Source organism: Anthonomus grandis, chromosome 8 (assembly GCF_022605725.1).
Source record: "Anthonomus grandis grandis chromosome 8, icAntGran1.3, whole genome shotgun sequence".
In the NCBI taxonomy this organism is placed as follows: domain Eukaryota; kingdom Metazoa; phylum Arthropoda; class Insecta; order Coleoptera; family Curculionidae; genus Anthonomus; species Anthonomus grandis.
The window spans coordinates 17,853,624-17,870,132 of record NC_065553.1 but is presented as its reverse complement, the minus strand read 5'-3'; the positions used below and the strand labels follow the sequence as shown (position 1 = coordinate 17,870,132).

The 16,509-nt window shown below is 32.3% G+C and overlaps 1 protein-coding gene across 2 annotated transcripts in view; it reads left to right on the top strand.

Annotated features, from left to right (window-relative positions):
* The window catches only part of LOC126739889 (band 3 anion transport protein), a 124,949-nt gene that overhangs the window by 19,087 nt on the left and 89,353 nt on the right, over positions 1-16,509 (top strand). For both annotated transcript variants that reach the window (XM_050445710.1, XM_050445711.1), the window contains exons 5-6: positions 7,482-7,617; positions 16,198-16,374. In XM_050445710.1, coding sequence (XP_050301667.1) covers positions 7,482-7,617; positions 16,198-16,374 — 313 coding nt within the window. The remainder of the gene's footprint in view (positions 1-7,481; positions 7,618-16,197; positions 16,375-16,509) is intronic.

Genomic DNA, 16,509 nt, shown 5'->3' with positions numbered 1-16,509 from the left:
TTAGAAACGGTTTTAGGGATAAGAATGTTAATAATTTTGTTTTTTTTTGCTTAAGGATATTATATTTATTCTTAAAATAGGTTAATTGTAGTATTTATATTTTTTAATTCAAATTTTCCTATAAAATACAACACGAGTAAGTTAAATTAACGTTATAATGGTTGTTAAAATATAGCAAAAAATTTCCTCCGTTGGAAATTCGCGTCGACTTGACAACAAAGAATCGGCAAATATGTTTGTAAACAACACACCCCTCTTGCCCCTGTGCACATGTTGGACTCAAACAAAGTTGTTGTTTACTAATTCTAGCCTTTCAATGTTCTAAGATCATTACGCATAAACCAATGCTTAAAGGTGAAATAGAAAAGACAGCCTCTAACTTTAATTTGGGTAACTGAATTACTTGTAATACATTTTTTTAAAATATTTTTTTAATGCAGGCTTTACATACATCAATGTACAAAACACATAATATAATCTCATAATGAAAATTAAAGCTTTATTCTAATAAAAATAAAATATAAACTATGATAAAAATACAAATACTTCATTATCACAAAATTCCATTTCTTGCATTTTTTGAATATTTGAAACAGTTGCACCCATATTTTTTTCCTAATACTGTTCGCAATTTATGGTCCATATCCAGTGCCTCTTCAACACATCTACCATCGTGTTAAATCCACTTCTAGGGCACTATAAACCGTTTTTTTCAGTCGTTCTTACTCCTGAACCCTCGATGGAAAATTGTGTTTTAGCGTGTCATTAATTTTATTTTAGGTCAAACTACATATAGCATTTTGTCATATTTTAAAAGCCAAAATACAAAAATTTCCCCTCTGAAGAAAACGAATCAAATTTGCTTTTAAAATGAATGGGGATTTTTAAAATAATTTATATTTTAAGAAAAAAAAAACAGTGGAATGCATCATATTTTTCAAAAAATATGTAGTATACAAACGGTACAGGCACCATTGTTTAAGATATACATGTTGGGGTACCGATCATTACCCATAGACAGGTGCTTATAATCGAAATATGGGAACGTGCAGACATGCACTTTTTTCATTTCCTATTTTTACAGCAATTGCTAATGCGACAATGTTCTGATTCATCCTAATTCGTTATGTCACTGGTGACATGTAGGATACGCTCGTTCTTCATTTTTACCCGCGACGTGGAAAAAGAAATAAGTGTGTGGGCGCCTTTATATATTGCAGAAAAACAAAATAACAGACAAAACTACTGAATACAAATGATAAAGCTCGTGGATCATACCAATTCACCCTTTAAGACTTGTTTATGTTTTTTTTCAGAACTAACAAAGAAATCCAGATCCATATTATCCAATATCGTATTACAATTATGTAACATACGGTTAAATGGTGAACAACATTTATTGTAAAATAATCTGAGACTTCCTCAGTCTCAGATATAATTTTGGAATATAAGACGAGATCAGGTGTATAAAGTTACAGTTATGATATTTAGTTCCATTAGTTATACTGCAAATAAAGATTATACACTTAGTTAGTCTTTCATTGGACAGTTTTTGAATATTGAATTTGACCGTGGGGCCTGCTCGGTAATGGTAATTCGTCTAAAGATTGCATGGGTCAGTGATGCGTGAAAAACGAGTAATATTATTAACTCTCGACAATGCATGTTGTCACCCAAAGGATATAAGATTGAAAAATATTAAATTCATCCGTTTTTCACAAGTACGTAAAAAGAGTTAAGTTGACTCCATCGTAGGCTTGATGCTGGGTCTAATGTTGTTAAGGTATTTCAGAAAGTCCGTTACCTCTGCGTCGGTTTTGTCCGAGATGATAAATGTGTCATCTACGTATCGATGTCATATCGGGTTTTATCCTTATAGCGTGCTCTTCAAACCACTCTATGTAAATATTGGCGACTGAGAGTCCGTCCTGGACGTAAGACCTATCTTTGACTTGAAAATAGAAATTACGAAGAGGAACTTCCAAAAGCTCATCACTCCCTCAAGTGGTAATCCAGTGCGTTCAGCAAGCGTCGTGTCCTTGGGCACGATATAGGTTGATATGCGACATATTAGGCTATCACCGGGTCCGATGTTGGTGGCCTGAAATAGTTCGACCAAGTGGGTTGAGTTTTTAACAAATGATTTCGTGTTCCCTTGCAGTGGTCTTATGATATTCAACAAAAATCTAGAAAGTTCGGATGTTGGCGAATCCCTGGAGCTGCTAACATGTCGTAACGGTATCTGTTCCTTATGTGTTTTGAGAAGTCCATCCATGTGGTGATTGGCTATGGTGTAGAGTGAGTTCGATCTGCGGTGCATCTGAAATATGCGGTGAATACTTCTTGAGTGCCGTGCAGACTCTGCCCTCTACTGTTGCTGTAGGATCTTTAGAAATTTCTCTACTGTACACTTGATAACGGTTGGAGATACACATCAACCGAAACGTCATGCTATATTTAAAAAATAAAGGCATTCCAAGTTCGAAGATTTGGTTATTATTAGGGAGTTGTTATAATTATAGTTTTATGTACACCCAGGTAAAAACCAAATTAATATATATTGCCGTTTAATAAAAATTCAAAGTAGACAAGTAGAAAAAAACTACCTGCCTTCGTGCCTACGCAAAATAAATAAAAGCAGAGAGAGTCGAGTAAAATACCCCAATTGATCTAACATGAAAGAATGATGTTACGATTTTTATTTAACAGTGATTAGATAAACTAATTAAAAAATATATATATATATTAAAAAATAGCATGCATAAGACCAATAAAAGCAAGTCCGACATTTATGGTCGAGCAGTTCGTGAACTGAAATGTTCATCGACATTTTAATTTGAAAATTCGCTCTATTTTCTATAGGGCCGACCTACACGTGGACGATGACTTGGAAACTGGGGAAAACTTCATTTCCGCGTCCAGTCAGTTTCCGCTCAACTTGAATTTTTGATGACGCATCTTCCAACTTTTCCGGACAAACTCAATTTTCCACAGTTTGTCCCGTTACATTATTAAGATTAAATTAGATATTTGAGAAAACTCATCTTAAGGACTAAATTTGTCTATAACATCATATTTATTATCGTTAAATTTAGGTAAGGTTTTATGCAATTTGTAAGGAACATACGGTGTATTTGAAAGTTTATCCAGTAACTATTATTCGACTACAAGCGACATATTTAATTGGTCAATTAAAAATATTTATAATCCTTTATTTTTATTTTTTTAAACTATCGCTTAAGTTTGTATGTTTTATCATTTTTCAGGGTTATAGTTAATAAATGGTGGTGTTCTGTATGTATAAATTTCCTTTATCGGAAAATTGTATTCGATTCTTAAACTTCATGTGGTAAATTTTATCACAAGCTACGAGGCTTAACATTAGGACGTAGGCTTATATTATTAACTTGTCTTTTAATGACATAAAGATTCACCTCTTAAAGATAAGCATCTTGTTCTAAAACACGTCTTTTTAAATTTATTATATGACGTTTTCCCTTTGAGTGTCTTAAAACAATGAAAGAAATATATATAGAAATAAATTAAATTAAAATATAATTTAGTAAAGAATTACACGCCTATTTATTGGCTTGATTGAAGAAATGATTAAATCCACTTTTAATAATTTAACCTTAAATCCATAGGCTCTAATTTATGCTGCGCAGACTATTAACAAGAACTTAAATTTGATGCTATATTTACTGATGCAAAGAAGGCCTTTTACAGGGTTAGTCATACTCACTAAATTTCGTTCACTCATAGTTCTAACAGGCAATATTATGTGAGAGTATGTGCTTCTTCCTCGAATTCTTACATATCATTATAAGGTGTCCCTTAGCGTAGCATTTCATTCCTTTGACTATCTGTATTAACGACTCAAACTGTCTCTTATTTGCTGATAACTTCAAGATTTGTAGGATAATCTTCTGTGAAGATGACAACATAAGACTTCAGAATGACTTGATGTTTTTTTTATTAATTTCACACGTCTTCCCAATCCAACTAGTTACTCTTACTACATTGAAAATAACCAAATTAGGGATAACTATTTGGATCCTGGAGTCACATTGCGATCTAATCTAATTTGATGTGGCTTTAGGGGTTCTAGGTTTTATTATACGGAATACGACAATCTTTAGACGAATTACCATTACCGAGCAGGTCCCACGGTCAAATTCAATATTCAAAAACTGTCCAATCAAAGACTAAGTGTATAATCTTTATTTGCAGTATAACTAATGGAACCAAATATCATAACTGTAACTTTATACACCTGATCTCGTCTTATATTCCAAAATTATATCTGAGACTGAGGAAGTCAGATTGTTTTACAATAAATGTTGTTCACCATTTAACCGTATGTTACATAATTGTAATACGATATTGGATAATATGGATCTGGATTTCTTTGTTAGTTCTGAAAAAAAAACATAAACATAGGATATGTATGTATGTACTAATTTAGTTTATTTTCGGTTCGTTATTTCATAAGTTTTTGTTTTGGTTTGTTTTTTTTCCATAATTATAATTATTTTGTAACCCTAATTATATACTTATTGTCAATAAATAATTAATATTAAACTTGTTAAAAATAATATGCTGTTTAATTTTGCTTCTGTGTGGCCTTTTTCCCTTGGACGGACACCTCCGTTGAGCGGACACTTTTCGAAGGTCCCATGAATGTCCGCTCAAGAGAGGTTTCACTGTATTAAATTTCATAAAAATGTCTACATTATTGTTTAAGTTATTATTAAAAAACTGTTTTTTTTTTTAAAGCTTTAACCCCCTGTATCTCAAAAGTTAAGACGTTTAGGACGTATTATGATTATAGGAACTTAAAATGGATCCAGCAATCACCCTCTTAAATATTAGCATGTCTTTAAGGAACACCCTGTATATCAAAAGCAGGAACGAAAAACTCTCAAAATCTACAGCATCTATATAATTTAAATAACGGTTACATATGTTTTTTTAATTGGTGGCTTCGAACCTTTAAACAGGAATCCAACATCCCTATTTTTTAGAAAAATGAAAAAACCTTAGACCATTGTCTTACTACAAAAGAATTCTTTAATTGTTCAAAATCAAGGTTATATCCAATGAACCCAAGAACTCCTTTGCTTTATGGACTTCCAAAGGTCCATAAACCTAACATACCAATAAGACCGGTCGTGTCGTTTGTAGGATCACCATGCTACAAGTTAGCAGCATGGCTAAATAATATTTTGAGGGAGGTTACTCAGTTCAGGGCTCCTTGTTCGGTGTTAAACTCAGTGGAATTTTGTAAATCAATTAAAAATACACAAGTTTCCCCTTCGGCGCAATTAATTTTACTAGATGTCAAAAACGTATTCCTGAGTATACCACCGAATAATTGTCTGTTGCTGGTGGTTAAACTATTAAGGGGTAAACTTCCAACACTGGTCATTGAACACTTACTATCACTCCTTTCAATCGCCTTACAACAGAACTTTTTTCAATTTAATTATGGTTTCTCAGACAGAAAGAGGGACTGGCCATGGGTTCTTGTCTCTCGCCGTTTCTAAGTGAGATATTTATGTGCAACTTGGAGAGCACAATAACATCTAGCGAATTTTCCAATTATCTGGTATTTTATAAGAGATACGTAGATGATATTTGTATACTTTGGAACGGGGGGGACGAGAAGCTCAGAGAATTTCTAATCTTTGTGAATGGCCTCCACCCTAAAATAGAATTCACAGTTGAACATAAAAACAATCAGTTCTTGCCTTTCTTGGATCTCCTCTTAAAAAGGAACAACAATTCTATTGAATTTGAAATTATCAGAAAAACCAGTACGACAGACAACATCATACAATTCCATTCAAATGCACCTACAACCCACAAATTTGCTAGCTTTAATTCTTTGTTTTATAGATTATTCAACATCCCACTTTTCAGGGACGCCTTTAATAAAGAACTTAATATTATCAAACAAATTGCCTTAAACAATTCTTTTCCGTTAAAATCCATTCATAAATTATACAATAAATTTGTTAATAAATATAAGCTTTCATTTAATTTTATTCAAACAAATATTAAAGCTAATGTTACCTACAGATCTTTGACATATTTTGGTACAATCTCTGATATCTTGGGCCGTTTTTTCGAAAAATATAATGTAATTACCTCATTTAAAACTAGTAACACACTTAAAAGTCATATTGTTAAGGTTAAGGATAGGGTGGACCCGCTCACTTCATCGGGGATATATGAAATTAAATGCGTTGAATGCCCCGCAGTGTACATTGGACAATCTGGCAGGAAAGTAGCAACGCGTATTAAAGAACATAAATCCCAGTTTAATAAACATATTAACACCGATATTGTAGTGAGCAAGTCAGCTTTTGCCAACCACTTATTAGAAAATAGACACACTTTTCCGCCCGAAGAAAATATCAGAATTCTACATAAATGTGATAAAGGTAGAAAGCTCGATCTCTTAGAGACGATGGAGATTAATAAAGCCATAAAAAGTCCCGATTTTGTATGTGTGAACGACAAAATTACGGGACAGAATCACTTTATTTTTAACGATATTAACTGTACATCTCCATCGCCTACAACGAGTACCATTGCTACAGACGCAGTAACCATCCAATAACCAACTATAGAACTCCGCACCATCAGAATATAAAAATTTGCAACCGACTTAACTTCACTCTAGTAAATTAATGTGTTTTATTATAGATGTCACAATGTGTATTAATTATAAAATTTTTAATCTTTGTACCTATTTGGAATGTTTTGTTTGTATACAATTAGAGTTCGTCTACGTGTATGTATGTGTATCGTCCTATTTTTGGTAAGGGAAAACCCTATTTTTTATTGTAATTTTATTTTAAATTAATAATTTTTTAAGGTTTGATGATGCCCTAACCGGGTGAAACATATGTAACCGTTATTTAAATTATATAGATGATGTAGATTTTGAGAGTTTTTCGTTCCTGCTTTTAATATTATACCAGCACCTTAGAGAGAAAATGGATGACTTTTTTAATTTACACCCTGTATATTTTTTAATATAGTATTTAAAATAATTTTTAAAGTTAATGATGGTAGCAAACCCTAGCAAACTATTTTTAGTTTGTATACCACTAATAATTTTCTAAAAACCGTAAAATATATATTCTACTTTTCCCTTAATAAATAATCAGTTTCCTTTTTCCACATTTTTTCCTCATAAATACAAATAATATACAATTTTTTTGTGTTAAATTTCACATTACGAATTCACGACGAAATCATTTTGAAAGGAAAGTAATTTCCAAGTGTCCTCGAGTTTTCTAAAATTTCTTTGGGGTGACGACAGCGACAAATAGGAAATTTGATCCCCAATGCGACGTTAAGGTTACGAAAGCAATTATTATCAAGACTTCACCCCTTTCTTTAAAAGTTAATATTTAGCCGCTCAGTCCGAATATTAATTAAACTCTTAATCGAATTACTTAATCTTTTAGAAAACATCACAGCGGCCAAAGAAAGTTTTCATTGCCAATAGAAAACCCGGGAGGCAAAAAGAAACATCATCATCACCATCATCATGAGAAGGACAAAGAGACACCGCATGAAGGATTTCACAAGGAAGTCAGAAGGGTGAGACAGTACTAATTATATATAATGAAAATTATCCTAAAACCATCAGCTAACAACGTAACTGTCAATTAAAAAGCATCATATGACAGCATTAATGTTGTCATTAAAAAAAATTAATGTTATTTTAATAATTTTTCTACAATTAGATCAGCTGACCCAGGTAAATGGCAGTAAAATGGATTACCACTCATCATGTTTTAATTAAGCAATTATTATTGTTTTTATTGTTGATTTGCCTGAATGTTAAATTGGTTTGTTTATTATTATTGTCATACAAATGACTTCAAATATAGCAAAGTTTATGCGGCATTATTTGAGACTTAGGAAACGATATTGTGTCCTGTTTACGTTTTATTATGTTTTTTTTTCGTATATTTTAACAATTTTTTAAATATGTTTCAATGTTTTATTCGAATAATGTTCCCAAATATGAATGCCTTTATTTTTATTTATAAGTGAAATTAAAAAAAATATATACCGGGTGTCCATTTAATATCGCGGTGGTCGAGTGCGGCTAAAATTTAAAAAACTTTAATAGAGGGAATGTTAATTATGTTAGAGAGGCTATTTTTTTAAATTAGTTTGGTTGATACAGGGTGTCCCAAAAAAGCCTGGTGCATAATTTTTTTTTGTTAAAGAAACTACCTATATTTTTTTTTCCGAAATAGGAATTTTATTTGGCTCTCTCTTTAACCCTAAAACAGTTTCTTCCTAAAATGCGACGTTGCCTGGAAAATTATTGTTTTTCTTAAATTTTAATATTTACCACCGACGTTTTTTATCTTTTTGAAAAATCTGTGTAGAGTTCTCGGCTAGGTTCATTTTATCTTTCAAAATTCCAAAATTTATTTTTTTTTTCAATTTCGTGTTTGTGACCCAATATCATCAATATTGCGGAGGGTTGTTGGGTGGGGTCAGAAATAAAACAGAAACCTGTTTACCTAAATGTCGACGTTTCGACTTATATTAAGTCATCCTCAGGACACTGAAATGGATTCAAGTAATTACAGAGATAAAACAAAGTAATTTCAAGTACATAAAAAACACTATTAAAATAAATGTTCTTTAAGTTACAAAAATTAAAACAACAAAAAACAAAAACCACGACGCAGTTAAAATTACATTTTTTTATACAGGGTGATCAAAATCATTACTCAAATAATAATAATTTCAATTCAATTTTGCGCAGATTTGGAAAACCCTGTATCTGCTAACGCGTTTTGATAGAGCATTCTTTTCAAAATTAAATTGAAATTATCCTTATTTGAGTGTATAAAAAAAAATAAAGTTTGGAATTTCGAAAGATAAAATGAACTTAACCATGGACTTTACATAGATTTTTTAAAAATATAAAAAACGCCGGTGGTAAATTTAAGTGAAACATTTATTTTCGTGAAAATTTCTTTAAATGCTTAATAATTAGGCAACTTCGCATTTTAGGGAAAAACTGTTTTAGGGTTAAAGAGAGAGTAAAATGAGACTCCTATTCCAAAAAAAAAATACAAATTAAATGGTTCAATTAAAAAAAAAATTATTATGTACCACGCTTTTTGGGGTACATAATTAATTTTTTTATGTTAGGGAACAACCTGTATCAACCAAATTAATTTTAAAAAGTAGCCCTTCTAACATAATTAACATTTCCTCTATTTAAGGTTTCAAGGTTTAGCCGCAATCGAGCACCGCGATATTAAATGGACACCCTATATAATTACGGGGAATCATATCTTAGGTCACTAAGTTAACAATTTCATTAAATTCAGCAAAACCACCCACATGACCTCTAATTAATAAAAAATTTGGAATTTATTTTCCAATTATTAGGCAATACTGCCGAGCAAGATGCTGTCTAAATAGCTTCCTACGTATATATTTCAGTTAAAGATTGAACATTAACAAACATCAAAAGTACAAATAACTCATTCTTCTTCAGGTGCCAAATCGGGTTCCCCTGACGTTGGCAATTATTTGAGCAAGTCTTTCTCGATTCTGGCAAAGTTTACGGAATAGAATACTACGAATACGAAATAGAATACGTATTCTATTCCGTAAACTTTGATTCTGTCATATTCACAGATTCATTCACGACCGTTCCTTAGTCAATTCTACAATTGGCTAATGCTTTTTCTCGACTCCTCTAGGTCCTATGAATATTCCTATCATGATGTGCTGTAGGTATTAAATTATAACAGGATGGGTACGAAATAAAACACGCAGATTGTTTTATCTTTTATTGAAAACGGTTCTAAAGGAACTAACTAACTTTTAAGACAAGAAAAGTCGTCAGGTTACCCCTCGTCTGGATACTTGGCCATGCAGGCCATGTAGGTAATGAGGAAGCGGACTCTCTTGCCAGACTGGGATCCGCGATTGTGCCGATGGGGCCGGAACCCATAGTTGGTATCGCCAAATGCATTGCGGTCGCGTCAATGAAGGGTCTGCTGGACAAGTGCAACCACCGAAGATGGATTGAGTACCCTGGTATGAGACAGGCCAAAGTGCACTTAGGTGGGCCTTCTGCCTGTCTCACCAAAAATCTACTACGCCTAAAAAGACGCGAAATTCGGCTAGTACAGGTCTTTTAACCGGTCACTGGCACTTAAGAAGCCATCTCCATACTATCGGTATTGCGGAAAACCCGGAATGCCGATGGTTCTGTGAGAAGGAAGAAACCGATGACCATGTAGTCGGGGAGTGCCCAGCACTCACGCGCGCCAGGTTCAAATACTTGGGTAACACTTTCAGTGTACCGAGTGACTTTAAGTCCTTCAGACCAGAGAGCCTTATCAGTTTCTCTAAGGCCGTTGGGCTCTGGTAAACCCCGGTGGGGCATAACGGGTCCATCAGGAGACCTATATGCACAACTGCCTTGGCAGCTCAGTGTTTCGACAATTCAAATTCAATTCAAGACAAGAAAACTAAATAATAAACAATCCATCGTCTGTGTTTATATTAACACCATTCAAATTTAAGAGAGGCCGATGGTAATAAATTAGATAAGTAAAGTGCAGTATCTACGGTGTCGAATTGCAATTTTTGCAGTTTTGTACCATTCTGGTCTGAAGACATGCCCATGGTATGAGATTTTCCCGCACTTAGTTTAGTATCATTGCGTGAATCTGCATACCTGTCCAGAGCATTCTCAACATTCGTGGGTGTAACCATCGGCTTTAATCGTCCACACGTACAGCAACACTGCCCATATGTAGGATTTTCCCATTCTGTGTTATCATTTTAGGTTCAAATTATCATTGGTATAGTGCTCTAATTTTTTTGTAATGTTTACCAGACCTTATTTCACTATTCGGACTTTGATGTTCGGATATAACTATAAGTTATAGTACTTATAAGTATAGTTATAGTACTTAAACTGGGTTACTCTATCTGTATGTGTTTGTCGACTTAACACCATAAATTTTGTCTTGTTGATATTTATATCGAAAAATTCATCCATTATTACAAAGATGCTGGTCATACACTTTATAAAAAGCAATAACACAAAATCTACAGCATCACATAATAATTATATGGCTGATATTTATGTTGAGCCCTATGTCTTGTCCTTCTGCATTTACATATATAGATATTGCAGTTCTTCTAATTTGTCTGCATATAGAGTCTGCATTGATTTGTACTTAAAAAGTAGTGGTGACAATATGCAGCCCTGTTTGACACCTCGTGGATTTCTTCTGTAAGCTTTTCGTTTAATCGTATTGCTGCTTTCTGTCTTTAGCATACATTTTCGCTCCATGTTTTGAACGACATCTACAAGCTTTCTATGTTGTACTTTGTCGAAGGCCCTCTCGTAATCAACGAAAGACACAAAAACGTCCTTGCACCGGTAATGATATTTTTGTAGGTGTATGTTATGATCAAAACTTCTCTAGTTCCCCAAGCATTTCTAAATTCAAATTGGGTTTTATGCAAATCCGCCTCATTTTTGGATCTTACTGTTGAGGTGCTCTTTAGAGTGGAGTGTCATATTATTAAGTGAAAGAAATTAAAAAGGGATTTGGATTTTGTATATTTTTTCCCTTAATTTATATCTTATACTCCCGTAAATAATTTAAAAACCTTTAAGGTCAAATCAAATCAAATCATTTATTTCCATCGACATCATAACAATGTATAGGAATTGTCAATAAAAAACTTCAATGCTAATAAAAATAGTATAAAATTACAAAGATATGAAAGGAAACAAATTTAACTCAATTTAGTCAATAAATCTACAGTTAAAAACTCTGTCAACGAGTAAAAAGAACAGTCAGCTAACATGGTCCTAAGAGCTTTCTTATAAGTTGGAAAAGTCTTAGCTCTCTTTATTCTACATGGGAGATGATTACAAATTTTGAGAGATGTAATTTCCGGACCATCCTGTACCTGCGACAACAGGTAAAAGGGATGTATAATTTATATGCATTTCGAGTTTTATAAGAATTAAGATCTCCAGATCTCATGTGGTTTGAAAGATTTTTATGTACTTGACATGCGCACTCCAAGATATAGATGTTAATTATAGTTAGGATTTTTTCTTTTTTAAAAGTACCACGGTACACGTACACATCGTACGTACAATGCACTTTTAATTTATTAGCACTCTCCCAATACTGGAGGCATAATAAAAGCTTTTAAGTGTATATGCATCGATATAGTCTCGAGGCTGCAATATGGCATAATTGCTGCGGGACAATCTATTGCACACAGAAGGTGTAAGAGTTATTAAAACTCAACTGCATCACTTTGTTTATTTGTTTTTAAAATCCTCGTTCAGTCTTTTTCATTTTTCTAAAGGTATGTCCTCCAGTCGTGTACACTCCATTGAACAATTTGACCAAGATTCCAGGTCTTTGATCATTTGTTACAGCTTCAATGGAGTGTCATCAGGTCTGGTGGCTTTTTTAGTTCTTTCAGATTTTATTGTAAGTAGAATTTCACCCTTGAGAATTTCTGGTCCTCTGGAAAATTGGATTCATTCAGCGTATTTGAATCATGTTTCAAGGATATTTTTGCCTTCAGTGTCTATTGGCATATTAGTGGTATTTTTATTATATAAACCTGCCACTTCTCCGACCTTTTTATACTTGTTAAAATTGTCACGTTTTTTTGCAGGTTTTCTATTTTCTTACACTTTCCCTTCATCCAATTTTTCTCGACTATACGAATTTTTAGCTTTATCTCCTTTAATGTTTTCCTTTTTTTTCATGAGGTGCAATATTTCGAATGTCAATCATTTCTGTTTCTTAGATTTATCATTTCCTACCATACCTTGATGTGTTATTTCCCTGGACGATTCCTAAACTGGGAATTCACGCTGTCGTTTATTCATATTTTCTCTATACAATTTTTTATGTCTTTCGCGAATACTTGTCTATTGCTTTCTACTTGTTTAAATTAATTCTGTTGGGTGCTATTTTTTTGTTTTTTAGGTGTGGCTTTAGTGTCGACAAATGACAAATCAAAAGACGTGTGGACAACCGGGACGTTACCAAATGATAAGCAAATAAATTCGAGAATACTGTTTGAAGAGCTATGGCATTAGCTGAAATTCAACTCTTGGTTGACTAATTTTATAATATTCTACTACAATATTATAAGGTTTTAGTAACCGTAAAATTTTAACCACTAATTATTTGGGAATATTGCATTGCTAGGTTCTTATAAGTAACCAGCTAGCCGAAGTAAATGGCAGAAGAATAGTAGACAGCTTGCACCATTGTTCAATTAATTCTTACATCAAATTCTACCATTGCAAAATAATAGGAAGATAAAAAAATGATTGTCGCGAATCGAACCATACGTCTTTAGATTCATAGTTTAATACTTTATTACTGAGCCAACTGACTTTTACTGGATATAAAAATAATCTGGCAACGTTAGAATATATTCGCTAATTGTGGGGCAATGGCGCATTGAAAGATGCTTTTCAATGCGCTTGGTGGATGGCAGATGAGTTGGTTTTATGTTTTTGAAATGTTTTAATTAAGTAATTAATTAATATTTATTTAAGTGAATGTTAAATGGTTATGTTATTAACATTAAAGTAAAATTGCATCCAATGATAGCGTGTGCTGAAAGTCCAATGATAGAATCTGCTGTCTAGATTGCACTACAGTATAAGTGGTTAATAAGTTATTAATTTCAAAAAGATTTGTAGACCGCACATTGAGCCACTATGTTGGCAAGCCCTTAAAGTACAGTAGCTAAACCTTGCAGTTAGTTTATTATCTTCAGCATATCCCAAATTTTGTTTTCATATTCCAGATCAGGGTAAAAAATGACATATAGACGATATTTTGCAATATTGCCCTTATTGTTTTTATTAGGATTAAAATGAGCAAAACTTATAGACAACATATTGATTCTATGTTCTCTCCCCAATCCATCTCCGACTATAGCTGTCTACGTAATATTCTATTCTTATTTCATACTTCCCTGTATCAATCGCTGCATTAAATGCTATAATCTAATCTTTTCTTCATCTTCACTTTTTTGCTAGAAGAAGCTTCTCTGTGCCTAGAAATTGCTCGCTGAAAATAATTAATATCGAAACATGTCAGTATCAAATATCATTGTCTTTTTATTTCATACTTTCTATTGTCGCTTTTGATAGTTTCTTCATGGTGTTCCATTTAGGTTTCATCGCTCTTCTCTTCTTTGGTCGTAGAAATTTTATAAGAGTAGTCTTGGTCCAAATAAAAACACTATTTTCTCCAATCTGTCTTTCTACTACAAGAATACTGTGTTCTCTTTCCCTCGCAGTAATCATTCATTCTGTTATTTTTTTTTTTTTGTATTTAGTCTTTCATTATATTTCATCCCTTAAACATCTGTGTTTAGATATTTCCAGCCTTGCCTAAGTCAGTCTTTGAAAATGATATAATTAAAATCTTTCTGAGAATTATTCGGTATTGCTGCAGTTCATGATGCTGTCTATAATCTATATGCCTTCCTATAAAGTTCGGTGTTACCAAAATATTTAAACAAGAGTTTTTGGCTTAGTGGTAATGTATTAAACTATATTCCTGGTAGTAACAAATGTTTTTTATGCTCTGTGCCGATTTTTAAAAGAAATACAGCAAATTTTATTCATTATGAAACTACATAGTTTTCCTAACTTAAAACCGAGCAACACTACAGTTTATTACGCTGGCTACAAGTATTTCTCAAAAAATTGATGTAAAAGGTACCATCTTTCAGTTTACAATTAAATAAACGAATAAATAAATAAATTTAAACATATAATAAAAAAACTTTGTAAAATAGTAGGGAAGGCATGTATTTGCTATATCAAACTGCCTGTTTTACAGTGTTATTTTATTTAATATTTTATTTTATTTATTTGTTTTTTTTTAATTTTTTTTTATTTAATTATAAACTGTAAAAATCAGTTTCAGCCCTAAAGATGGTCTAAATAAAGGCCGAAACGTCGGCAATTCTTCTAAAATAAAATCAGTTTTGCTTAAAGTGTTAAACCTGAGACACTTTCTTTCCATTTCACACTAAGGACGTTAAACTTTATGCCTCTAATATGTTATTGTTTAAAACTTAGACGATTGTTTTAATAAACCTAAATAATTACGTGCTGTGTACCGATTAGGAAGTAATATGTTACTGGTTTAATAATCTGTATATAACATGAACAAAGTATTTCCCCAAATTTTTAAGTAGGCTGACTTATGCATTTGATTTGTCACTCAAAGATGTGAATAACAATTAGTTTTAGTTGTTGCAGAGCAATTGTTTAGTATTTATTAAATGTTTAATTTAAACGTTTTAAAATTCGAAATAGTAAGCGATATAATTATTTTTATTTATACATTTGGGTGAAAATATGTAGTAAAATTATTTTTGTCCAAATTATTTGTTTTTTCTTATTTTTATTTGTGAAGAAATAGTCCATACTTGCAGTGGAGTCCTATTAAGGTAAAATGAAAATCCTTCAGTCTCCCTCCACTTATTTATTAAACATTTAGTTAGATTAACATTCCCTACATGTGTCCCTGATGATTGACACAGTGGTGTCCATCATCAGGGGGTAAAAGCTTTAAAATTGGTAACAGGCACACGCCTCAGGGTTTGAATACACATCAAAAACCCTTTTAATTTTTATTTGTTTACATTCTGTTGTTGTTTTTATTTATTAAGATTTGTATCTATTCTACTATACCAAAATAAAATTCTCGCTATTTTGTCTATTTAACCGCATTCTTAAACATAATATAAAACGAAATAATTAGTGAAAATTTTGAGCTCTTTTTTTAACAATCTTTTTTTACAAATTGCTTTTTATATAGTTTTTTTATGTATATTTAATTTTTCGTAAAAAAATTATTTTTTGGAATTATTTTTCGCTATTTTAGTTTTCTATTACTGTCTGAGTCTATTGGAAAATATATATTCCTTATTTCAGTTTTTTGGAATATATCTACATTTTTTCAATAAGTTTGATAAAAAATAAACTATTACTTTGAGATTGATCTTTTAAGTTCCTCAAGAATTGCAATAGGAGAAAGTTCATACTTACTGCAAATTATGGTTTTAAGTTTTTAACAAACCTAAGGATTTTATTTTTTTACGCAGGTGTCTACACAGCCGGAAGACGAAGAACTGCGCGGTGCAGATCGCGATCAGCTCGACAGCCACAGATCAGATGATCCGAGAGCTCTACGTCGCCATAAGGCCTCCATAATGCATATCGGGAAAGGGGTTGAATTGCATCCCTTTTTGAAAAAACTTTATGATCATAGCCCACATGCGGTAGGTACTATTTTATAATATAATATACAGGGAAAAATGGAAGAGAAATCAAACAAGTGTTATTTTAATAGTGAAGAAATAGTCCATACTTGCGGTGGAGTTGTAGATTACTAGTTTTTGTACTTATTTAAATAA